This window comes from Erpetoichthys calabaricus, chromosome 14, assembly GCF_900747795.2.
Source record: "Erpetoichthys calabaricus chromosome 14, fErpCal1.3, whole genome shotgun sequence".
Classification (NCBI taxonomy): Eukaryota; Metazoa; Chordata; class Cladistia; order Polypteriformes; family Polypteridae; genus Erpetoichthys; species Erpetoichthys calabaricus.
The window spans coordinates 5,179,178-5,205,703 of record NC_041407.2 but is presented as its reverse complement, the minus strand read 5'-3'; the positions used below and the strand labels follow the sequence as shown (position 1 = coordinate 5,205,703).

Genomic DNA, 26,526 nt, shown 5'->3' with positions numbered 1-26,526 from the left:
TCTATCTATCTATCTATCTATCTATCTATCTATCTATCTATCTAATCCTGCCAACTACGCTATCTATCTATCTATCTAATCCTGCCTACTATACCAAATTCTATCTATCTATCTAATCCTGCCAACTACGCTATCTATCTAATCCTGCCAACTACGCTATCTATCTATCTATCTAATTCTGCCAACTACGCTATCTATCTATCTATTCCTGCCAACTATGCTATCTATCTATCTATCTAATCCTGCCAACTACGCTATCTATCTATCTATCCCTGTCAACTATGCTATCTATCTATCTATCTATCTATCTAATCCTGCATACTATCTATCTATCTATCTATTCATTATATAGTGCCTTTACTGTCTGTCTGTCTGCCTGTCTCTCTGTGTATCACCTTTCATATCCAACTAGTGTATATAATGTTATATAGTGCCTTTCATATTATCTATCTATCATACACCGTGCCTTACACGTCTATCACCCAATATGAAGGTCTCTTTCATAAATTTGTCTTATTTTCTAGAATGCTTTTAATATCTTCCTCTGCTATATAGTACCTTTCTCCCGTCTGTCTTTTCCTTTGTCTGCTCTGACATTGTCTGTTGTGAGTGATTATGGACATCGACTACGTGACAGCACAGCAAATAAAGGAATTCCAAGAGGCCAGTGAGGTGGGCCTAATACTGCGATGTTATTTGCAGTTTTGTCACATGCCAAGTAAATGAATGGCAAATCTAACTGTTTGGCAAGCTAAAGTGGCTAAGCAGAGACCCAAACCACATGTTTACTTTAGACAGAATGTTACCGTCCGTCCGTTACACTGTTTTACGTACCTTTTTCCTGCATTTGACTGCAACCTAAAAAATGAAGAAAAATAAATAAATAAATGTCAAAGATTCAACAGTCACATTGGCAATAAATGCAGTGAACAGGCAAAGGCTTTCAGTTAACCATTTGTCTTGAGCAAAGGCACCTCATCCCGCCTGTGGGCACCGTCACTAGCCACACAGAGAAACATTTCACCACGGCTGTTTAGTGCAGTGAAAGTCAATAAGCAGTTCTTTGGCTTTGCTGATGTTAAGTTGCAGATAATTCTCAATGCCCTCCCCCGTCTCACCCCTCCTTATCAATAAACCCAGTAAGTGCAGAATCAGCTGAGAATGTCGGCCAGTCACGTGACCTGCTGATATATTTGTTCGCTCCTTGTGGCGCTCCAGTGTTGCTCTCAGTCATCACTGTCTGCCCCATAGATTGTCCATCATACAGGACACCACAGGCTCATCCACCTGCATATCTCTGAGCTGACCACTTAACAGGGATGACCCAAACTTACAGGGAGTTCCTCGTTTGTGGTGAACAATTGTAAGCCCCGGTCCCCATCATGAACGGGGTTCAACAGTTTACACACACTTCTCTGCACCGGGTCAACACACGTGGATCCACTGAGTGCGGTACACCTGCAGCCCCTGAACAGCTAATGGCGTTACAGACCTGCTCTCACTCAACCTCACACGTACATCACTCCTGTGCAACGGGCCTCTCAGAATTCTGTGGGTGCTGCGAAACGGGTTACCCTTTCATAGATGCAGATAAATTAACCACGGGAGCGGACTCTACAGATTTACTGTAATCCAAACAATGAACCGAATTCAAGCCAAAGCTGACGTGACGGGCTGATCTTCTTATAACAGGCCTTACCTGAATTTGGTCCTCTGGACCCTCTGTGCTCCTGGGATCTGTTTGTACACTTCATTCAGCTGAAAAGCAAACATATCGGTTACAATCTGAGCAGGCTTTTGCTTATTAGTTTATCATTTTTTGGCTCTCATTTTCTTCAGGTTTCATCAGATGTTTGGATCAGAGGCCATAGAATAAGACTAGAGTGGACCTGACCTCTTGGATCGCCATAAACATACGATAGAAAAACTGAGCGTGTACTGCGCAGGCCACTCAAGACTTAGAGATGTCAACCACACCGACTCGAGGTGGTCCTCCAGGTCAAGGCCATAGATGATAGCTCACACAAAACTCGACTAAAGTCTACTCACATTTTCTTCCACTTCATGTCGCAGTTGGTCGGTTTCACGACTATCCAGCCGGGAGAGGTTTTCCATGAAGAGACGGGCCAAACGCAGTGACACACCGTAGGGAACTATGAGACAATTTGAGATCATCATGGAGTCGCACTAACGACACGGATGGAACAGAACAGGTCTTGGATATTAAAACACCCAGCTACAGGGATGGTCTGCTCCCCCTCCCTCAGCCCCGCACACATGATATGAACCCACAGGGAGAAACACCCGGCATGCAGTGGTCAGGAGGGTTTAATGACCTTAATGTCCCCAATTCCCACACCTCAACCCCTCCAAAGTCATCTCATTCCTTTGCCCCAGCCCTGCTGAGTGCACTCACTTATGTCCTTGGGGTTGGTGGTTGTCGCCTGGTTGTAGACGGCACCCTGGCGGTGAACGTTGTCGTTGATTTTCCATTTCACAATATCTGCCCCCTTGAGGGGTCCGGTGCGCACCATAGGCGTGTCCAGATAATCCGAAGTGAGGTGGCTCTGTCTCAGCATATACTGGTCTTCTTTGAAGCCCACCATGCGACCTGGAATGAGAAAGCAGAAGGTTTCTCACGGGGGGTGAGGACCGGTAAGGCATCCCGGGGTTGAGGGGCTGAGTGAGAGGGGAGGGCAGGACCGGCAACCTCGTGTTCTCGTAGAGCGCCTTTCCATAGTGGACAATTTACAGTAAAGAATAAGTGGTCCATATTTCCACAATGTGAGCTCCAGCAGGAGATCTGACCCACTCATCATCACATGACCATCATGGGGATCAAATTGAACTTTCTGGTTTCCGGTTCTTGGATTTCTCTTTGGAATTGTTGGCCTTTTGGGCCTACCCTTCTTTTTTTTTAACTTATACAAGCATTCTGCAATTTTCCTCTTATTCGTTAAAAAAACACAAAATTTATAGAGTCATTGTTGCCTTTTGCTTACAAGGCAGGGTTTTTTCTTTCAATGGTTCATCCCCCTTGTACGTCATTTTTGTAAATTCTGGGACTTTATTGCATTTCTGAACTTTTAAATCCAGCTCCCCATGTATAGGCCTGTCTAGGTAGACTGAAGCCTGCAGGTAGCAGTTGAGGGTCAGGCTGGTCTGGGGGAGCCTCTTCCGGGCTGTCCAGTAAAGTTCCTGGCTGGCTTTTGTGGCTCATTTTTGCAGGTCTCCCACCCTTGTGCTATGTTTGGAACCCGTGATTGTGACCTATAAATGACTGTGGAGGCACTTAAGTGGTGCCCATCGATATTACAGCATATTTATCCCGAGAAAGCTTACCTCGTGCACAACATGGAAGCATGGCCAGGCAAGCCTGTAAAGAGAAGGATCCATACATTAGAGACATTTGAAATGTTCCACATTCCAGTAATGCCATCTTTGTTTCATGCACATGATTGGCACCTGTGCTGCATATCTAATCAGCATGGCACCTCACCTTGCAACAAGCACAATACTTCCAGCAGCACAACAGCAGGAGTCCCAAGAGCAACATCAAAAACATGATGAGGGGAATGAGCCAGAGAAATCCAGCCGGGGGGCAATCTGTTAGGCACAAGAGAAAACCAGACTTTACATTGACAAAGACAAAGAGGCAGAAAAAGCCTCGGCCTGTGGGGCGACAGCCTGTCCTCACCCGTTCTTCGCACCATACCTTTCTTTTTGCGGACCATGATGTCCTTGTTCTCTGAAGTGCCATCTACAGTGTAGTGGTAGGTGCAGTCATCGTGTTCATCTCGGAAACTGCAGCGCTCATTCACTTCCTCCGCTGCGGAACAGTAAAAAAAAAGTGCACGGGTAAGAAAGAGGAGGCTGCCGAATGAGCCCACGAGACGGGATGCTTCTTGGCTTTGCTGGAGATCTGCCCGAATTGAGAGAAAAATCAGTGCCCGTTTAGCTGGATGGTGATGTTAATGGTGATTTCATGTGAAACAGACAGGTAGAGGCTTGACCCCCACAACTCCGCCCTACAGACATGCCCAGCTCCTATCCCCGCCCAACCGTTTTGATTGACATGCAACACTCAGTAAGGGGCAGCCATGTAATGAGAGGTACAAGAAGCCACAGAGGCTACACACCTCTGCAAAAGAGTTTGGGATTTTTGGGGACTCGTTTTAATGAATCGTCTTGTTGTTTTTCTTACTTTGGATATCTTTGACTCCGTGTTTCTGCAAACTGAACGTCACTTTGAATGTCGTAAACTAAAACAGCTTGGCCAGCCTGCTTCAGACCAAAACAGCTGTGACTATTACGGGCCTGTCACGTTACACCACGTTTACAGCAGTTTGCAGCAATTAACGTATTCTTTGCGAAATTGAAATCCTGATTCAAAGTCAAAGTGAACTGAAACTGGTCGGGAAACTTTTAGCACATGCAGACACCCCCCGCAAAGATTTTTTTAATTCCTCTTCGCAAACTCAAACCACCTGAAAGTATCAACTGGCATCTCTTACAAGTTTTGACCCCAAATGTCACCCGTAGCGAGACCCCAGCAGGGTCAAACACAAAGGAAAACCAAAATGGCACTGTGGGAAGACACCCCTATAATGGCAGACTCCAGTAACGCTAATATCAGCAAATAGATTCAGAAATCAAAAGACTTTGAAATAAAAATACAGACTGGAGAAAAATGAATTCTAAAATAACAAAAGCAGGCCTCCCCCTCCCCCCAAAGAAATCTCACTACGGCTTGTTGGTCAATGATGGGGTAATCCTGCAGCGGAGGGTCCGCGTTCATTTGACTTCAGATTCAGCTAGACAAACGGCAGAGCGCCTCCCTGTGCGAATGTGAAATACCCATAAGCCACTGCAAATGTGTTATATTGCATCAGTTTCTATTCGTTGCCGTTACGCTTTGGCTTATCCTCTGTGACAAAACCACTAGGGGGCGTGCCAACCACCCAACCCGACACAGACAGACGCAGGAGGCACACTGATAAAAACACAAATGTTTTTTTATTTTTCTTTACCTCGTGGGAAACGCCTTCCCCGTTTCCCACAGGCTCAACACAGTCCCTTTAAGCACAATCACAGCACACCATAAAAACAACACTCTTCTCTTTTCTCCTCCACTCCTCCTCGGCAAGCTTCATCCACCTTCCACCCGACTTTGGCTCACCGAGTAATGTCTGCCGACCCCTTATATGAGGCACCCGGAAGTGTTTCAGGTGCTCGTCGCCCCACTTCCGGCAGCACTTCCAGGTGTCTGGCGGAAGAACCGCCCACACAGGCATCAGGAACAGCTGCAGCGCCTCCCAACAGGGCTGTAGATAACTCCATCTCCCATGAAGCCCTATGGCAGTCCGAGCCACTGCTGCCACCCAGGGAGGCTGCCATCTAGTGTTCCGGGGGAGGTAATGCTCTGCCTACACTTGTTCCCCCGGCCCCTCCAAGGAAGACGTGTCCGGCCATCTGTGACACCTCTTATATGTATAACAGTTTTTTAAATTAAGTACACATAAGGCAGCCCAGGCGGGGTTGCCCCTGATTCGTGCGGTATGCCGCTCTCCCATTTCTTTTTTGTCGTCCCCGGCTCACCTTTCTTCAGCTCATCCACCATCTGGATTTGGAAGCCGCACTCCTTGCAGGCCTCACCGTTCTTCTCTCCCGTCTGCCAGGCCTGGCACTGGACGCAGGCCCTCGTGTCCTCGCAGACTCCCAGCAGGCCCTGCCGCAGAAGCAGAAGGAGAAAGCCATCAGCTCGAGTATAAAACAGACACAGTGGACGTGCGGACCCTCACAGTGCACCTTGTTGTCTGAGGGCAGCTTGGGTATTAAATAAAAAAAAATTAAAAAAAAAACGAAAGAGGCACAAGTTGAAATATTACCACTAGGGGGCATCGGGGGGCAGTTGGATTTGTCAGCATTTGTGAGGACTGTGTGGTGCTTAATTCTCAGGTTCACGTTTAACAAGAACCAGAGCTATATGAGAGGCTAAGTGGGCCCTCGTGGGTACTACAAGAGGGGGCTCTCATTTTGAGGGGTGTGACTGTGTGTGTGTCCTTACAGTAAAGTGGAGGTCCCCTTGGTGTCCAGACGATGGACTCTCAGCTGTCCCTGCTACAGAAAGTCTTCAGACCCTTCGCATCTCACACACTTTGTTATCCTCCAGTCTTCTGCTGAAATTGTTTCAATTCATTTTTTTCCTTTGTCAAGCGACACTCGATTTCCCAGACTGACAAAGCGAAACCAGACATCTAGGAGTTTTCCCAAAATTTATGAAAAAGGAAAGAAAATGGGATACAAGTACTCAGATCTTTTACTCGGCACTTCATTGAATCCCCCTTTTGGGAGGCACTCCAGCTTGGAGTCTACTAGGGTTGAACGTGACAAGTGTGACGGGACGTCTCCACGCTGGAAGAACCGGGGGAGTCAACCTATTCAGAGTGTTACCTTCCCCAGGAGCGCTAGATGGCAGCCCCCCCTGGGGTGCAGGCAGCAGTGCCTCGGACTCATGGGAGTTGGAGTTGGGTGCAGCCCTGTTGGGGGTGCTGCAATGGCTACTGAGCCCTGGAGAACTGCTCTTCCACCACACCTGGAAGTGCTGCCAGAAGCAGGGCAACAAGGAGCACCTGGAGCACAGAGACAAGGACCGAGCAGATTCCACTCCGAGGGCCAGAGTCAGGACGAGGGAGACGTAGCTTGTTGGGAGGAATGGAGGAGAAAAGAGAAAGAGAAGGAAAAGGATTTGTGTATTGTGTGCTGTGGCTTGTGGGGAACCTCAGGGTTGGCCTTTACACAAGCTTCACAGGCCCTGGATTTGGGGATTCTCTGCTGTTCTTCTCTGCAGAATCCTCTCAGGCTCGGTCAGCTTTGGATGGAGACCACTGAGGGACAGCTGGTTTTTAAGACTCTCCCCAGAGATGTTTGGTCGGGTTCGAGTCTGAGTTCTGGCTGAACCGCCCTGTATTGTCTTTGCTTTGTCCTACTGGAAGGTGAACGTTCAGCTCCAGTCTGAGATCTGAAACCGTCCAGAGGAGACTTTCATTTCATTTCAGTGGGTAGCGCTGCTGCCTCGCAGTTAGGAGACCCGGGTTCGCTTCCCAGGTCCTTCCTGCGTGGAGTTTGCATGTTCTCCCCGTGTCTGCGTGGGTTTCCTCCGGGCGCTCCGGTTTCCTCCCACAGTCCAAAGACATCCTGGTTAGGTGGATTGGCGATTGTACATTGGCCCTAGTGTGTGCTTGGTGTGTGGGTGTGTTTGTGTGTGTCCTGCAGTGGGTTGGCACCCTGCCCGGGATTGGTTCCTGCCTTGTGCCCTGTGTTGGCTGGGATTGGCTCCAGCAGACCCCCGTGACCCTGTGTTCGGATTCAGCGGGTTGGAAAATGGATGGATGGATATATCTCCGTGCTTTACTCCATTCCGCTCTCCCTCAAGATTCACATGACCTGGTATCAGGGGATTTTCTGCCATTCTTCTCTGCAGATCCTCTCAAGCTCTGTCAGGCTGGGTGGAGATCGTTGATGGACAATTATTTTTAGGTCTCTCCAGAGATATTCGGGTCTGGGCTCTACCTGGACCACTCAAGGACATCCCCAGAATTGACCCTAAGCTCTTCTCTCATGATGGCTCAGTTTGGCCGGGTGGTTGTTACAACCTTCTTCCATTTAAGAGTTATGGAGGCCACTGCGTTCTTGGGAACCTTCAATGCTGCAGGCATGTTTTGTAGGTCTATTCCTTGACACAATCCCATTTCAAAGCTCTGTGGGCCATTCTTTCGACCTCATGGCTTGGTTTTGGCTCGGCCATGGGACCTTCTATAGACCTTCTATATAGCTGGGTGCCTCTCCTTATCAATCCAATCAATCAAACTGATGACGAGTGGACTACAAACAAGGTTTAGAAACATCTCAGCGATGATCAATAGAATGAGATGCACCTGAGCCAAAGCAAAAGGGTCTGAAAACTTGTGTGTCAATGGGAGAGTTCAGAAATTTGCAAACATTCCTAAAATCCCGTTTTCGCTTTGTCTTGATGGGACTTGCATTTAGCTCAGAATCTAAAGGAACCATTTTAATTCATGAATGTGGAACAGAAAAGCACGTGCTACTCTCTCACAAGTCTTCCTTGGAGAAAACAGAGGTGTGTGTGTGTGTGTATTTGTGTGTGTGTGTTCATGTGTTACAAACTCTCACCATGAAGGTGGCCTCACAGGTCGCGCCGTTGTACTGCCCCTTGCTGTCATCGCACTTGCAGCGCCCGCACTCACAGATGCCACGGCCGTTACAGATGCCCTGTAAAGGAAACAAAACAAAACATATTAGCAAGCCGGAATTCCCATAAGCCATCGCTCTACAGAAGCCCTCGCGTGCCACCAGTTCTAAAGTGTGGAAAGTCGCAGCACTCTCTGTGGGCACCACCTGGGATGGAAAACATCAGTGCCAGCAGACCACAAAAATGTCCCAATACAAGGGTCTCGTTTACAGAAACGCAAAACATTAAGTGGTTCACCTCTCCTTGTCACTCTGAGGTGACTCCGTTGTCATGGAATCAGATCTGAGAATGCCTTCAAACAGCTATGACCACTATGTGTCCCCAAATGACCACCGCTGATCCTTAAGGGATGAGTCAAGCTACACCAAATGACCCCATGGGGTGCTAGGGGTGTTCCACTCAGGCCCAAGATGGAAGGACAAAACAGAATCCTCCTCCTCCTCACTCCATGGGTCTTTGTCCAGAAGGTGAGTGCCCAGACTCTGGGATTGTCAATCCAAGGCAGAACAGTGGAATATGCCGCCACAGGCTTCCCTGCTTTGTCAGGGAAACTAAGGGTGAATTTTCATGACATGAAGACATAATCAACAATAATCCACCCTAATTAAAGGATAAGTGTCTGTGTGTCTGTCTGTGTGTCCGTCTGGTTGCAATGTCATTCCAGCAGATAGTCACAAACATTTGTAGTAATAAAATACATTGCATCTGTCATTCCAACAGATGGCGCCTCACAAACATTAATACTGTCTTTACGAATAACATACCAAATGGCACATAACAGAGACAGATGCATTGCATTTGTCATTCCAACAGATGGTGCACTGCTTTTACAAATCCCATGTCAAGTGGCATATAACAGAGACATACGCATTGCATTTGTCATTCCAACAGATGGTGTAATGCTTTTACAAATCCCATACCAGGAGGCATATAACAGAGGCACATGCAATGAATTTGTTACTGCAACAGATGGTGCATCATAAACGTTTGTAGTAATAAAGTGCATTGCATTTGTCATTCCAACAGATGGCATAATGCTTTTACAAATCCCATACCAAGTGGCATATAATAGAGGCACAAGCAATGAATTTGTTATTCCAACAGATGGTGCATCACAAACATTTGTAGCAATAAGGCGCATTGCATTTCTCCATCCCAAGAGATGGAGCATCACAAACATTAACACTGCCTTGACAAATCTCACGCAAAGTGGCACATAACAGAGACATTTTCTTTGCTTTTGTCATTCCAACAGATGGTGCCTCAAAAATATGAACGCTGCTTTTACAAATCCCATACCAAGTGGCATATAACAGACACGAAAGTAAGAACTGCACTGCACTCTGTACGCATCACAGTAAGCTTAAACTTCACTAAACTTGCTTTCAGAGCACCCTCTAGTGGCCACACATTTTTTGAACTGGAAAAAGTCTGGTCAAACTGTGACTGTGTGGCCAACAACAGCAACCCCAAAGGGTGAGAATCGTTCTGAACACTTCCTGGGGCTTTGATATTTTACTTTGGACATCTGTCATGCCTGGGAATGGAGCTGCTGGGCTGCTGTGGTTCTCCACTGGTGAGTGTGCGATGAAGGCTGGTATTCTAAAATACAGCAGCTCTTACCCCTTTGCTGTCGATGCAGGTGGCGTTACTCGTTGGACACTCGCAGGCATCGCCGGCCCAGCCATCTTCACAGGCACACTGGCCCATGTAACACCGGCCACGAGCTGGAAGACAGCAAATGACACAATTAGAGCTCTTCCTCCTCCTCCTTCTCCTCCCTTGATCGGCTAATAAATCTATCTTCATTTTATATAGCGCCTTTCACAGAAAACATCATCCCATCATGCGTTCATTCAAATTCACACAATACAAAATCATGCAATACAGGAGGTAAAGGTCCAAGTAGGATGACAAACTGATAGGCCAAATGGAGCACTTTCTGTGTTGCAGCTCTCCAGACCAAAGAATGAAGTCGAGAAGTGGCTTGTGAAGTCCAGAACTTTCTCTCCTCATTACAGCACTGGTCTTAATCCCATCGGGTGACACAGGGGTCCAAAACTATTCCAGTGGTCTGGCTTTTTAGTGGTAATTTGAGGCCTATTCAAACACCTCTTGAACATTTTGTGTTGCTGCGTCCCAACAGCAGCACTAACCCCTGCACCGCCTGTTAAAGAACTTACACCAGTCTAGCCTGAAGTCTCAAGATGGCCACCCTGCATGTCTTTGAGATGTGGGTTTAGGACCATAATGTATTAAAAACACACACACAGGCACAAGGAGAACAGGGGGCCATATCTCATGGAGAAGGTTCAAGACTGCATATAAAGCAAATGGCATCTGCTTGGGGTGTGGAGATAATTCTGAATAGTTCTCCCTCATTTTCTTGGTCTGAGGAGGTCTATTCAGATGGCCTCTCTGATACTAACACTTAGAAAATCTGCACATCTTTCTCTGGTTCTACTTCTGACATCTTTTTCCTCGGTGAGCGTCAGTAGAAAATAAAAAACAGAGCTCAGGAGTTTTGGGGTGCCAGATTTCCTTACATAGAAGGATTTGGACCACCCAGATAGGTGCTTCTGCAAGGCTGGCACATGAGGAGGACTGATATGGCCAAAAGTGATCCCGCGATGGAACAGCATACCATTGCAGAGGAAGCCCGCGAAGCGTTGGCACTGGAGGCTGTTGAATTCGCAGTATTTGCCCTCGTAACGCTCTAGCGGATTTCCGGAAGAGTGGCACTGGCAAATGCCACATATGCATTCCCCACGGTCGGTGCACACGGACGTCGTGTTGGGCATTCTACAGGCTGCGTCGTCTCCTACGGTCCTGGCAGAACAGTTGCAGAAGGGGCCTATCCTGGAAAGAGCAAAAAAAACACAAAAAAGCAAGAGAATCAGAGGCTCAAAGGAGTGAAAATTCAGTGACGTAACTACAGGCTAGTGTTGAATCAGTGCTACAAGTTTCACTTGGTTATTGAAAGCAACTTTAGGACCTCAGTACCAGTGCTAAAACAGTTCAGAAGCAAATAACGGATAACTTCAGGACCCCTGCCCTTCTCAAGCCCCCCCACAATGGTGTGCTGCACAATTGATCACCTCCTAGATGTGCTGTGACGTCCTGACTGTGTCAGAGCAATAAGGGGTTCTGATCACACTGAAGCCATAAGGGGGAGGCCCCCATTGATGTCCTGATCATATTGAAGCCATAAGGGGGTGGGCCACCTGTGAAGTCCTGGTCACACTGAAGCCATAAGGGGGAGGCCCCCATTGAAGTCCCAATCACATTGAAGCCATAAGGGGGCAGGCCACCTGTGAAGCCCTGGTCACACTGAAGCCATAAGGGGGAGGCCCCCATTGAAGTCCCGATCATATTGAAGCCATAAGGGGGCGGGCTCCCTGTGAAGTCCTGGTCGCACTGAAACCATAAGGGGGAGGCCCCCACTGAAGTCCTGATCATATTGAAGCCATCAGGGGGAGGCCCCCATTGACGTCCTGATCACACTGAAGCCATAAGGGGGAGGACCCCTGTGATGTCCTAATCATATTGAAGCCATTAGGGGGAGTCCCCCAGTGAAGTCCTAATCTCTCCTCAGTGTAGGTGAAGAATTCCCATCTGTAAAGGCTTATTTGTTAACCACTTTATTTTTGAATGCAACAATATATGGGGAACACCATTCAGTGCCCCAACCCTTTATCTTTTTTCTGTTTTCTATTATTATACACAGTGTATGTATATATATATATATATAATAGGTGGACGGGCAGGAGTCAGGAAGATCCCGGACGGGATGCCCCGAGTGAACAGAAAGGCATCCCATCCAAGAAAGGGAAGAATGTCGCACCCAGACAAGGCTGCCCTAATGGATGGACGGACATCACGAGCAGATAAGAAGATTCCTTACTTGGATGGGAGGCCTTAGGGAAAATGGACAGGCGCCCCGACCAGACATGGTTCCAGTACCTTCTCCGAACAGGAGAATAGAAAATGACAGAGGAGGATGGTCTCTGAGGGATGGTTATTCCCCCCCAGGCACTAGATGCCAGCAGCCCTCCATATCGGTGCCCATTCGGGAACCAGCAGGAAATGCCGGGTGTTGTAGTCCGTCAGCACAGCCCTGCTGGGGCTCGTGGGTGCCGCAAGGGGAGATGCATTCCAATATATTGGACTTCTGAATGACCCGGAAGTACTTCCAAGAGGGAGCAGCCCTGGCACAGGAAGTACTCCCGGATCCTCAATTAATGGGACTGCACTCCCTTGTCCAGGCAAGTTGGAGCTGGGAGGATGGACAACAACACTCAACTGGAGGAGGGCAGTGTGGTGCAGAGACGAGAGATGAACTGGAGGAGAGATAATTTGTGCTTGTTACTTTTTGGAGGTATTTATACAATAAATTATTTGAACCCGGGGCTGTTCTTATGTGTTTGTGTTGGGGTTTGGGGCTCGCTGACGCCCCGGTTCTTTCACTATATATACAGTATGTATATTATCACACATGTGCCTGAGACTTGCCTTCCAGCCCTTCCATGCTCATCAGAGGTAAGCACTGCCACTCTGGGACACGAGGGGGCGCTGTTTCTGACAGTATCATCTCTTCTTTCTCCTACAGACCCGAGAAAGGCCAATGAGGACAACTGACTCCGCCCCTTTCTGGTCCAGCCACTATAAAGCTGAGGCGCTCATTCTGGAAAGAGCAAACTGCAGGGCAGAGCTCCGGTGTGAATATCGTCCGCTCTGTAAAGCCTCAAACCTTCCCCAGCATTGCTTACCTATTTTGCTTTTGTTCCTTTGTAATTATGCTTATTTTTGGGACTCTGGGATTATAAAATGGGGCCCAACAGTTCTTTTGTGGACGTTTTATTCCCTCAGTAGATGACTACATATATTGTCATGCGTGCACGCCTGAGGATCACCGTCCAAGCTCTTCCCAGGTATGTAGTACTACCCAGGGCCCAGAGGTGGCGCTGCTGCAATCAGCCGTGTCATGTTCTTCCTCCACAGCCCAGAGAAAAAGCCCAGTGAGGGCTTTAATTTTGTTTAAAAGAACAGCCACTAAACAGGGAGGGCCACATTGGCAGCCCAAATTGCTTTTGGTTTACCCTTCGTCCCTCGACCACCACAGTATCCATCCATCCATTATCCAAGCCACTATATCCTAACTACAGGGTCACGGGGGTCTGCTGGAGCCAATACCAGCCAACACAGGGCGCAAGGCAGGAAACAAACCCCGGGCAGGGTGCCAGCCCACTGCAGGGCACACCCACACACACCAAGCACACACTAGGAACAATTTAGAATCGCCAATACACCTAACCTGCATGTCTTTGGACTGTGGGAGGAAACCCACGAAAACACGGGGAGAACATGCAAACTCCACGCAGTGAGGACCTGGGAAGCGAACCTCAGGTCTCCTAACTGCGAGGCAGCAGCGCTACCCACTGTGCCACCGTGCCGCCCCTCACCACAATATATATATATTTAAATATGCGTGTGTGTGTGTATATACTGTGTCTCTATACAAAAAAATGATTGAAATTTGTTCACTGATTCCAGAAAGCACCCATCTGCAGCTCATGCAATTGAAAAGAATAGCAGCTCGTCACAGATAGAGGAGAACTGAAAAAGAAGAAGAAGAGGCGTCAAGTCCTTACCAGCCTTCAGAGCACTGGCACTGGCCGCACACCAGGTCACCATGGCCATTGCACTTCCTGGCATTGGTAACCCTATTCTGTAAGAAAAAAAAAAGAAGAACTGGTATCTTCTCACACTCTTTCTAGGAGACATCTTCAAGTGGTAGATATTCTTTCTGGAACATTCTGTAGGACCCCAGAGCCATTGTGCTCCTTCCTGGAGTTTCCTAGAACTGCCTACAGAGCTTAGAAACAGGACTGCATCATGGCACACATCTGGGGAGCACTAAAAAAAAAACGCCTGGGGTCTGCGGTTGAAGGTTTCCCAGGAGTGCTGTGGCCTCCATAATTTTTAAATGGATGAAGTTTTGAACAACACGTTAGGTCAGATCAGGCTGGGGAGCATACGTTGGTACAGCGCATTGTCGCACCCGCCACATGATGAAACAGCTGGTTGCCAACCCCCCCCAGACAGACATGCGGTCCAGTCCCCACCCTCCGGAAATGACCCAGGTGTTACGTGGGCATCCCCTTGGCCTGGTCCAGCCACTCGGGTCCTCAACAATGAGCTGGATCATCATCGGGTAATCACACCACATGGCCGTAGTGCTGTAACTGACGCTCCCTCACAATGCAGGTCATGTGCCTCATTCGGGACTCCATGAGCAACACAAAGTCATACCAGCGGTCTGAAGAGACTCACATGAAGGAGTCCAGTCTTCATCTCAGGTCACTGGATAGTGTCCATTTCTGACAAACAGGGAGCACCAGGACTCTAAAGACTTGGACCTTCATCCCTTTACAAGATATCAGGAGCGCCACACACCCCTTTCCAGCGACCTCATGACCCCCCATGCTCTCCCAATCCATCTACTGACTTCATAGGAAGAGTCAACGGAGACAGCAGTGGCTGAGGTAAGTAAGTAAACCTCTCGACGAGGTCGACACTCTCTCCGCAGACAGACACACTGCTGATGGCCGTGCCCAAGAGCTCATTAAAGGCCTGGATTTTGTTTTTTATCGGGACCCTCACAAGCCCTCACTCGAGAGCCCCATTCAGAACCTCCATCTACTCTACGAAGATCACAGCATCATCGGCAGACTCAAGATCCGTGAATCATTCTTCACCAACAGATGCCCCACAGCCGCTGGACCCCACCACTCTGCCCAACACCCTGTCCATGAAAGCACTGAACAGAGTAGGAGCAGAACACACCGCTGATGGACCCCAGAATCAACAGGGAAAAATGCAGAGGTCCTGCCTCCACTCTTCACAGCACTCACAGTACCAGCATACAGGCTGGCCATGATATCCAGCAACCTCGAGGGGATCCCACAAAGTCTCAGGATGTCCCACAGAGCCGCTCAATCAACCGAGTCAAACTCTTTATAAAAATCAACAAAAGGCTGCAAAGAATCTCTGCTGATATTTGTGCTTGCGCTCCATGACAACCCTCAGTGCCAGGATGCGGTCGATATTGGGTGGGGGGGGGATTATGATCAAGAACTCCAGAAGAACTTGCATGGAGGAACTTGCTGAAGGTCAAGCATCACTGCACAACTCCATCGATCTGGACTTTACTGTGTGCAGAGGGTACAGACCTATAAATACCTGGGAGTGCAGCTGGATGATAAATTGGACTGGACTGCCAATACTGATGCTCTGTGCAAGAAAGGACAGAGCCGACTAGACTTCCTTAGAAGGCTGGAGTCCTTCAACATCTGCAATAAGATGCTGCAGATGTTCTCTCAGACGGTTGTGGCGAGTGCCCTCTTCTACGCAGCGGTGTGCTGGGGAGGCAGCATAAAGAAGAAAGACGCCTCACGCCTGGACAAACTGGTGAGGAAGGCAGGCTCTATTGTAGGCATGGAGCTGGACAGTTTGACATCTGTGGCAGAGCGACGGGCGCTGAGCAGACTCCTGTCAGTCATGGAGAATCCACTGCATCCACTGAACAGGATCATCTCCAGACAGAAGAGCAGCTTCAGCGACAGACTGCTGTCACCGTCCTGCTCCACTGACAGACTGAGGAGATCGTTCCTCCGCTACACTATGAGACTCTTCAATTACACCCGGGGGGGTAAACATTAACATTATACAAAGTTATTGTCTGTCTGTATACCTGCATTGTTATCACTCTTTAATTTAATATTCTTATTATCAGTATGCTGCTGCTGGAGTATGGGAATTTCCCCTTGGGATTAATAAAGTATCTATCTATCTATCTATCTATCTATCTATCTATCTATCTATCTATCTATCTATCTATCTATCTATCTATCTATCTATCTATCTATCTATCTATCTATCTATCTATCTAATCTTGCCTACTACACCAAATTCTATCTATCTATCTATCTATCTATCTATCTATCTATCTATCTATCTATCTATCTATCTATCTATCTATCTATCTAATCTTGCCTACTACACCAAATTCTATCTATCTATCTATCTATCTATCTATCTATCTATCTATCTATCTAATCTTGCCTACTACACCAAATTCGACAGTGGGTACCAGACTTAAGGCTGAACGAATATAAACCGAAGTCCAGGTCACGACACCCACATGACAGAGCGATTATCGGCAGCACTGCAAGTGTGATGGCTACACCGAGTCTTTGTGCACCACATTAAGACTGGTGCTGTGCCGTGAATGAAGCAACTTTGAGGTTCTACTGGCACAAAGATTGTGAAAGGATAAATGCTCAGCATGGAGTTTTTGATGCTGACGGAGAGCAGAACACCAGGTGCCCCTTCTCCAGGGACAACCAAACATAACTTTACAGCAAACATGAAAAACCCTTTGAACCAATAGAAATGGTCACTAGATCATAGACAGCTTCTAAGGGAAAATTTAGATCTGGCTTGTCTTTGAGTGGTGGCTCTGAGGGTTCAGGATCTGTGGCAGCAATCAGATGGTTGCTGGTTCAAAGCCTGTAAACTCCAGAAGTGCCTCTAGTCTGGTGGGCCCTTGAGCAAGACCCTTAACCTGCAATTGCTCTGTCCTGGGTATGACGTTAACCTGCATCCAGCCCTGCAAGCGGGTCCTTCCAACTTACAGGGTTGGTGGCAGGATTGGCACTCCAGCCACCGTAAGAAAACCTCACACTGTTCCAGTGTGGTGCCAAGGTGTCACCCGCTGCACTTGGGTCCCAGTCCGGGCGGTTTGTCTTGTGGTGGGTGTGGCCAACTTCTCTCTATGTCTTTGAGCTACGGGACAAAAAAGGACCCCCCCTGCCCCCCCCCACAAAAGAAACACTTGCAAACAGCACCATTACAATCACTACCGGCTTGATTTATTCCTTATTATTCTGAGCGTGCCCTACTGTCAGATCCCGCCATACGCACCTGCTCACAGGGGCACCGAGTGCACAAAACCCCGACGTCGACGTTCAAGGCGTCCGTGAAGGTGGTGGGCTTGATGCGGACGTTCCCCGACTGGTCTTCGGCGGGGAGACTGCAAACATGCTTATCGCCCACCTTCTCCTGGGCCTGCAGTTTCACCGTGAAAGATTCCTGGAAGGCGAAAGCGCAAAGTCAAACACCAACAGGCATTGGAAAGAAAAAAACAAAGAGTCAGATGAGTACCACTTGAGAGACCATCTTTACAGGCTGGGGGGTCCTGATGTGGTGATTGGGGGGATGCCTGTGGGCTTTTGATCCAACTAATTTCAAAATGAGAGGCCAATTCTTGCTTTTATTCTGGACTCCCAGCTTTGTGAAACATGCTGGTCCTTTCTGATTCAGTGTAGCATTTTAGAAAGTCACAAAGCGATTGTTTTCCTCAAGTGTTTGCTGTCAAATTTCTTTGGAAAAATAAGCCGTTCTGTGAATTTTAAGTCAGCTCATGGACCTACTGAACGCTGCTTTGACATGAAGTGCCCTAAACTAGTAGGCCAAGCACGCAGATGGTGGGTTGATCTCAGCCTGAACGTGTGAGCTGCCAACAGGGTCTTCAGAAGGGCACAAAAGCCATTGAAGAACATTGAAGTCACTACTCGCTAGAAGTGACTTCGCACCGTCCAGCGACATGGGCCGTGAACTTCACAAATGGAACAGAAGCTCGTCTGTCTGATGTCTCAAATTTCACATACCATAACAGAATGGAGGAAAAAAAAATGAAAGCACAAGAGATTGCTGCATGATGTTAACTCCGTCAGACTCACGCCATTGGCTGTCAAAAAAAAGGGGACACGCACGACTGCGCCTGAAAATCAGCATGTGGACGGTTATGCAGTCTTCAGTCAGGATGCAGCAATGAGATCAGCGATCAACAAATCTGACAAGCACCAAGACAGAAAAGTCGCGTGATGTGACATCAGCTTAACTTGCATACTTTTGGATTGTGGGTGCAGAATTAGACAGACACTGAGAGAACATGCAAAGAAAATCCGAGAGTGGAATTCAGACTCAAGGCTTTGGATCTGTGTGATACCACCCTACCCTACATATATTTTGGTCTACACTTGATGCCACCTCTATTGCACCATCCTCAGGCACATAGGATAGCATTAAGTCCCACAGTTTTACAGAATCAATTTGATCATACCACCGCTCCCGGGGTCAGCTTGAAAGTTCCAGCTTCTGTCTTCTGTCCGGACTGAGACAGCACCTCCGCTTTGAATGCTTTGGGGATGTTTTCTGCACGCATGCTGATCTTGGAGCGGATGTTCTAAAAATAAATATGAGGCGAAGTAAGGAAAGACAGTATATGTACGGCTTCGTTTCCTTTTCTATCCTATTTTACTTATTCCTAATTTTATATTTCACACCTATCATCCATCCATCCATCCATTTTCCAACCCGCTGAATCCGAACACAGGGTCACGTTGGTCTGCTGGAGCCAATCCCAGCCAACACGGGGCGCAAGGCAGGAACCAATCCTGGGCAGGGCGGCAACCCACCGCAGTTCACATCTATCATTGCGGATAAAATCATTCTATTTCTTTGGTAAGTGTGTAATTTTGCTCATATGAACTACAACGGACTATAAATGACAATTTACAAAAGCCGTTTACTGAGCCATTGAAAAAAAACTCATCTAACTACGTATATCTCTATTCATTCTTGTAAGGGACCAGCGAGCAACGTCAAGTGTTCTGTCAGCGAACTGGCAAATAAACGTTTGAGCAAAAAACTTCCTTATCGAAATACCAGTCACAGACTTCCATCTGCTATCTATTTATATTTTGTATTATACTTTCTTTTATTAGTATTATTCTACTTTAATAAATACCGTGCTGATTTTAAATTTCTATGCTTTATCAGTTTACGACGAGAGAACTACATATCCCAGCTGCCTCTTGGGTGTTCCACTATTGGACAGTTTTAGTAGGGCGCAGGGGTGGCTGGGAAGAAGGCGGGCCCTTTAAATGCAGGAACCGGCAAGGCGCAGAGGTAGAAGAATTAACGTTGTCCACCTGTTTGGATTATACGTCGCGGTCCTGAATTGGTGAAAAGTTCTGTTTCGTGCCCGTCTGCATTGTACTTCGACGGAGGGAGAGCTTCCACGCAACTCATTCCGACACACTTCAGAAACGGTAGGGCAAACTTTATATTCACCTCTACAAACAGTTCACATGCTCTGCCACTGTCCAAGCTTTAGTTGCATCCAATACATGGGACTGGTTTATGGACGTCGTCGTGAGTGTTTATTATTGTGTATTGTATTTGTTATTGCCGTAGGGTAAGGGGAGTTTTTTTTTTTGCATATTTGTTGCCGATTTCTTTTTCATTTAATATACCGCACAGTATTTATTTGATTTGCTGTGTTTCGTGTCTGTGTGTGTGAGTGAGTGGTGCCAGTCGGGCCAAGGCAGGGTGCGAGAATCAGAGCGGCACCGGACTGCTACAAATTCGAGAGTCTGGAGTAATAAAGTAAATTCAGGACGCCTGGTGTGACGGAGACCACTGGTATTCATTTTCTACAGTGTTCTCATGCTGGGGGATACTCCAATACAATTTCAGGGTGGTAGAAGAAAGACCTTGTGGGTTGGTAAGTAGTGTATAACCGATGGGTGCATCAACCTTCTCCGATATTCTTGAGACGAAAGTAGCATTTAGGTCTGGGTGTTATCTGGGGGCACCTGTGTGTTGTTTATGCCAAAGACCGGGGGTCTCTATGTGGAATACTATGGAGTGACCAGCAGTGTAGGCAGCACTGATGCATACATGTGTGTAATAGGGTGTGTATGTTAATTTTAAAGTGCACTAATACAATAGCAAATATGGTGAATTGCAGTCATCCTACAATAATACAACGTCCCTCGGTGCCAGTTGAAGCCCACATGGAGCCGTAGGCGAAGGGCTAGGTGTCTGTAGTGTACGTCCCTTAAAGCCACGGTTTTCAAACTTTTTTGAACAAGTACCACTCTGTGAGGACCAGTAAACTGAAGTACCACTGTCAATGAATCGTTAATTTACGCCTGTGTTGTTTTGAAGAAAAAGTCCCTATAATCGCTATAATGACTATAATTATGACGTTAAAGTGATATTAAACTAATTAAGGAAATGGGTGCCCGCGCTAATAAAAGCCAGCTTGGATTCTTCCACGCATTTACAGTAGTAAACTTATATTATACAGTATATGATTATATGCAACATATTGGCATTCTAGCAACATCGATTTGTGAAAAATAAAGGACCGCACGAGTACCACTTGGCCTGACTTGAAGTACCACCAGTGGTACGCGTACCACAGTTTGAAAACCATGGCCTTAAAGTTTCCAAGGTGACACCCCTTAAAATGAGCAAAACCGCTCTCCTTGTCCAATTGTATCTGCTTGGGTTACAGAAGTGGTACCCCTTGGTATTCCGAATGTGCATCTTTTTAATTTCCTAATCCGCACATGGGGATGGGGGGTGCCTATGTCGCCTAATGGACTAGCCAGTTTGATGTCCTTTTCCTTTTTCTCTTTTGCTTTTCTTATCTTTGCCTTGAATGACCCATTTTCAGTAGGCCTGTAATTCATTTTAAACTCTGCTGCCCCCCTTGATGTCCTGGCACACGTATACGGGAAGAGCTGATTGACGGATCCTTGAAGTAAATAACTAAAAACTCAATCTCCGCGCAAACCACAAACTGTAGAACATGCTGCCATTACCGTGAAGGCTTTTTTCAGGAGGTCCAGGATATTGGATGAATCTTCTTGAAGTTCACCGATGTCCGACACTGGAAAGTAATGGCTCAGCTTCTGCATTGGGACATACAAATACAATTTTAGTAACTTTCAAGGGTTGGGTGTTTTTGTTGTTTTGTTTGTTTTTGAGCAAAAAGTAGAAACATTCACTGACTTACCATACAATACAAAATGCAGCCAACCTCCTCCCTTTCTAATTAGTGTTCTTAGGTTGAAGCCAGGTGTTGTTTTCTGGTTTGTGTTCAGATTTTCTTTTCCTTGTCTTTTTTCATTCATTTCTCAGTTTTGGTCATTTTGTTATACAGTAATCCCTCGCTACTTCGCGGTTTACTTTTTGCGGATTCACGACTTCGCAGATTTTATATGTAAGCATATCTAAATATATAACGCAGATTTTTCGCTGCTTCGCGGGTTTCTGCGGACAATTGGTCTTTTTACTTCTGGTATTTGCTTCCTCAGTTGGTTTGCCCAGTTGATTTCATACAAGAGATGCTATTGGCGGATGACTGAGAAGCTACCCAATCAGAGCATGTAGTTAAGTTCCTGTGTGCTGCTGATTGGCTCAGCGACGGAGCGTTGCATTAACCAGGAAGTCTCATCTCACTCATTCAGCATTAACATGCTACTGCTTCAGGGGCCGTGTCCAAGCGCCAACAGAAGATGCAAATGATTGCAGAAAAGGTAAGTTTTGGATATGTTGAAGGAAGGGAACAGCTACACCGCTGCAGGACACCATTACAGCATCAATGAGTCCACGATTCTTTTTATTTAAAAAGGAGGAAAAGCATATAAGATCTACGGCCGCAGTGTCCTTTAACCAGGGCGCAAAACGAGTTGCAAGTGGACGTGATAAGGCAGTAGTCTGGATGGAATCTGCTTTAGGAATCTTTGCAACAAGGTCGACGACATCATGACCACCTACAACCTGCTACACGTGTACTTCGGTATACAGTAAGTGTAAACTTATCTACCGATTTCATATTGCTTAGCAGTTGTCCCTGTTTATTAATAGAGTAAAAGGTGGGTTGTAAACAATACGGGGAGGGTTTAAAAACGTCCAAGTACACGTTAAATAATTATGGTGTCCCTACTTCGCGGAAATTCAGTTATCGCGGTCGGCCTTGGAACCTATCTCCCGCGATAAGTGAGGGATTACTGTAATTAATATTAAAATTGTTCTGTTCATCTAATTTTATTTTTTAGTGTACAGACTAGCAAGGAAAATGTCAGTCTGTTTTAAATTGAAGGACTGGATGAAGTGACACGATCAGCAAAACAAAGATAATGAGTCAAAAAAAAAAGTGTGAAACCCACCAGCACTGAACCAAAAATCAGTCTCTGAATTTCAATACCAGTATGAAAGAGTCGCATTAAATCGCTATATAATATCCAATTCACAGATGAGTCTGTATCGCACAAGGTGACCTTTGTACAATGTCACTGTGTCACAGTCCCCGTTATCCTCGATTTTTACCTACAATTCTGCTCTGATTTGGCAGTATAACCCTAAAGATGAGATAAAATACTTAATGTCTATTTAATATGTTGTTAACACAATTATTGGTTTGTTCATTAAGCCAGGGGTTTTTAATGGTTCCCCTCTCCCTATGAGGATTTTTAGACCTGAAGTATTGTTTTCATGTGTGTGTTTGTGAATATTTATCTATTGTGTACAAAGATATACAAGAAATATACACTAACAATATAAAACCTATACAGTAAAATCCTGATTATCTGTGCCCCGATTTACTGAGATGATGAACTTGTAATACACTACTTTTCTTATGCAGTAATTTAGAAAAGCTTTGCCGTGAATATTGTACCGAGTTCGCTGGAATTAAGAGGGAAGTAGTGTGGCGTATCGCACATGAAAGACTGGAGCAAGACGGGAGGTTTTGTAGTTCCTGCCTCAACCTTCTCAAGATGGAGGCGGTGCATAGTGTGGTGCAACACGCCAGGATGGCAAGCAATTTTGCGGCACACCTGGGAGGCTGGAGGGTTTGTAGTTTTTGCTTCGACATGACTGAGCCGTCATGGCTATCAAGAGGGAAAGTGGTGCGGCACAATGACACATTGCACCCGGGAGACTGGAGTATGACGGTGGGTTTTGTTGATGATGATGATGATAGCCGCAACGTCTCAATTGCTCTCAAAGCAAGAGAGAAAAGATTTGCGACATGATGGCGATACGCTATTGTGCAGTGCACCGGGGGGTGGAGATGAATGGGATGCATTTCAGTACACTGGTAATGAGGTCCGAAAGCAGGTATTAATACCGATGTCAAAATTTTAGTACTGATCCAACACCATTACTAACATGTGAAAAGAGGTTTAAACGTGATGCCGTACATTTTTTATAAATTTGTAAAAATCTTTTAGATCTTGTAATAAAGGTGCTATATTGTGCCCCACCCGACAGACTGAAACGGAGGCACGTGTAAGAACAAATGAACTATTTTTCTTCAGCTCAAGGGCACGTCTTCCCTGTAATCCCTCCAGCCACAACACAGCCCTAAATCACAGCACACAATGAAACACAAAAGCACTTTTTTCCTCTCGGCACCACTCCTCTTCCTCCTCCGCAAGCTTTGTCGTCCTCTTCCCACCCCACTCTGCCCGCTGAGTGGTGGTTGCTGGCTCCTTTTATATTTCACCCGGAAGTACTCCAGGTGCTTGATCACCAAGTTCCGGCTGCACTTCCGGGTGTGATGAATACACTGCCCACACGGACTCGGGAGTCCCAAACACAGCACCCCCTGGTGGTGCCTGCGGGACCTAACAGGGCTGCACCCAACTCCAATTCCCATGGAGCCCTGTGGGAAACCGAGGCATCGCTCCAACCCAGGGGGGCAGCCATCTAACGTCCAGGAGGAGGTATTGCACTGTCCTGGGCTGCTCCCCCTGAATATAGTGTGCAGGGGCGTCCCGACTGGGCATGGACCCTGGCCGCCTGCCACAATCTGTAATTTTTTAATCTGAAATGGCTGCAACCATCTGTTTTTATTCAAGTTTTACATTTTCCAAGGTAGCATCAGTCACATTACCTCTGATAATTGGAGTTCTACTGGACATCATTTTATATACTCCCGTATAAGTCGGGTCTCAACCTGAAAAATCAATCGTAAAATCAGACCCCGACTTATACACCGTTCAAAAATACAACACTTTTGTGGTGTTGGGTGTGTTGTGTGGTTTGTTTTCTCCCTTCTCTTGGACACCAAATTTTGTTGCAGCAGCGCAGTTACCAATTTATTTTCACCACTTCGACTTGGTTTAAAACCAGCTTCATATTTTCTTCTGATCGAACGCTCCATCATAGATAAGGTTATGCTCTTCCGATAAAGGTGTATGAGGGTGTGAGACACACAAAACAGTGCAAACGTTGCCTCGGAATAGTTTGGATATTACCGTGTGGTCACGTTGGCACAATACATTGGGAGGGGGAAAGGCAGTGTGCTCTGTGGATACTCTCTCAGGTGGCCGTCGCCATATCATAATCTCTTGGACCAATAGCGTGAGTTGATTATCGTAATTACTGTTTTCTCTATCTTTTATGGTGGTTTTTGTTTCATTTGATTCAATTTTTAAGTGTCTTTAAATAAAATGTATTATTTATTATCTGAGACACAAGGATAGCCATCGGCTACATGCTGATCTTTACATTGGCAGTATTAATGTTCACTTTCAGCTCACGGCGACATGGGCTGAAAGGCTACTTACCTCATAATAGGAATACGAGTGGTTGGTCACCGCAAATATTGGGATAATATTGTTCTCCTGCAACAGCCGCACCAACGTGGGGACAGAAGGGTAGTCCTGCAGTATGTCGTGAGTGTAGGACCCTGCGGCATTCAGGTGGCAGGCTTCATCATTCCGCTTTAGGATCCCAGCCAGGACGTTGACCCCATCTCCCTCGTAGTGGAATGCGGACTCGGTAGAGAACACCAGCAGGTGGGTGCTCTGGTCACGCCAGCCGATTTGGTCCTGGTGAACACAGAGAGAAAGGAAAAATTCCAGTCAGTAGAGGAACATGGAGTGATACCACTAGAGGCACTGTTATGTTCATCCTCCGGTATGTTCTTTGTTTTCTGTTCAAATTGGTTGTTTTCAATTCAAATATCCATAGGTTTATATTGTTTTGTTTTGTTTGATCAGTTTGTGTGTGTGGTCACGTGTTCCGTTCTGTTTCTTGTACTCTGTGGCTGGAGCCCTAAGAGGCGGGGCCACCCTGAAATCTCTGCTGAAGGGCCGCACTCCATTTATCTTCACAGGCTGAGAGCAAACCCTTCAGTGGTCCATTGAAGATCTCTTGAGTGCATGGGAGTGAGTTTTAGATTTTTTTGGTGTACTAGGACATGGTTTTTGAAATTTGGAATGTGTATTTGGCCTTGTTCACATAGGAATGACTTTGAAACTGCCCCTTTTTTGCTCATCTCTATATAAAAGCAAATGCAAGGCTACGATACGTGACAATCTCAGACATTTTAAAGACCCGCGAGACCAAGGAGACTTGCCACAGTGTATCTTGCGGGGACCGTAAACATGAGACTTGGTGCCAAGAGATTGTCCCAGGGCCGTAGCAAAAAGGACAGCGGCTGTACAGACTTTAAAAAGATCGAAGGGCAGCGCGACAGCAGCTACCCCAACCGAACGCGAGCAGCGTTATACATCCTGCAAGAAAGAATTCAACCATGCCTGCAGCCAGAAATAAGACGGGTATTGCTTTTACAACGTCACGTGAGACCAGGCAATGAGCCATCATTTAAAACAAGTCAACAGACCTCTAAGCTAGCAGTTGTTGGATTGCTTTTGGCAGGCAAGCATCATGTGCTACCAGCTCTTAAAACAACGACATGCGACAGGCAGAAGAGGCAGCTAGCAAGCAGCAAAAAGACCGCAAATGATCCAAAGGCATATCCTTAGCGTACGTTCAGTCGCAACGCCCTTCACAACACGAGCAGTATTATACGTCTGGGAAGAAAGATGTAACTACGTGTGGGGCAGGAAATAAGTATCGTTTTTACAAAAAATTTTAAAGTGAAAGTGAAAATGCATATGTAACTTCACAAGAAAATAACAATCTCTTTAAATTGTAGATTGCCTGCCTAAGACATGGGAATGAGGGGTCCTTTCATCGGATTAGCGCTATTTCAGATGTGGAATGGCAAAATGGGGGAGGCAGCTTGATGAATGAGGTCTCCAGGACTTAAAACAAATCCAAATCATATGTGATATCATCTAATGTGAAATTCTACTCCGTACTTCTAGAATTTTTATTTTTATACTGTATTAAGGATTTATTCTGTTCTGTGTATTGTATTGACCCCCCCCTTTTGGAAACCCACTGCACACTCAACCTACCTGGAAAGGGGTCTTTCTTTGAACTGCCTTTCCTGAGGTTTCTTCCATTTTTTTTTCCCTACATTTTGTTTTTTCTGGTCTTCTTAGAGAGTCAAGGCTGGGGGGGCTGTCAAGAGG

The 26,526-nt window shown here is 46.5% G+C and overlaps 1 protein-coding gene across 5 annotated transcripts in view; it reads right to left on the bottom strand.

Annotated features, from left to right (window-relative positions):
- itgb4 (integrin, beta 4) overlaps window positions 1-26,526 on the bottom strand; it is a 99,376-nt gene that overhangs the window by 29,561 nt on the left and 43,289 nt on the right. For all 5 annotated transcript variants that reach the window (XR_007933486.1, XR_007933485.1, XR_007933484.1 and 2 more), the window contains exons 8-23: window positions 24,769-25,032; window positions 21,013-21,102; window positions 18,459-18,581; window positions 17,258-17,425; window positions 13,924-14,000; window positions 10,917-11,131; window positions 9,896-9,999; window positions 8,194-8,292; window positions 5,599-5,728; window positions 3,716-3,829; window positions 3,500-3,606; window positions 3,343-3,376; window positions 2,417-2,611; window positions 2,050-2,153; window positions 1,700-1,758; window positions 835-858 (exon numbers count right to left, since the gene is read on the bottom strand). Coding sequence is in view for 2 of the 5 variants with exons in the window: in XM_051919040.1 (XP_051775000.1) it covers window positions 835-858; window positions 1,700-1,758; window positions 2,050-2,153; window positions 2,417-2,611; window positions 3,343-3,376; window positions 3,500-3,606; window positions 3,716-3,829; window positions 5,599-5,728; window positions 8,194-8,292; window positions 9,896-9,999; window positions 10,917-11,131; window positions 13,924-14,000; window positions 17,258-17,425; window positions 18,459-18,581; window positions 21,013-21,102; window positions 24,769-25,032 (1,907 nt within the window). In the remaining 3 variants the exon portion in view is untranslated. The remainder of the gene's footprint in view (window positions 1-834; window positions 859-1,699; window positions 1,759-2,049; window positions 2,154-2,416; window positions 2,612-3,342; window positions 3,377-3,499; window positions 3,607-3,715; window positions 3,830-5,598; window positions 5,729-8,193; window positions 8,293-9,895; window positions 10,000-10,916; window positions 11,132-13,923; window positions 14,001-17,257; window positions 17,426-18,458; window positions 18,582-21,012; window positions 21,103-24,768; window positions 25,033-26,526) is intronic.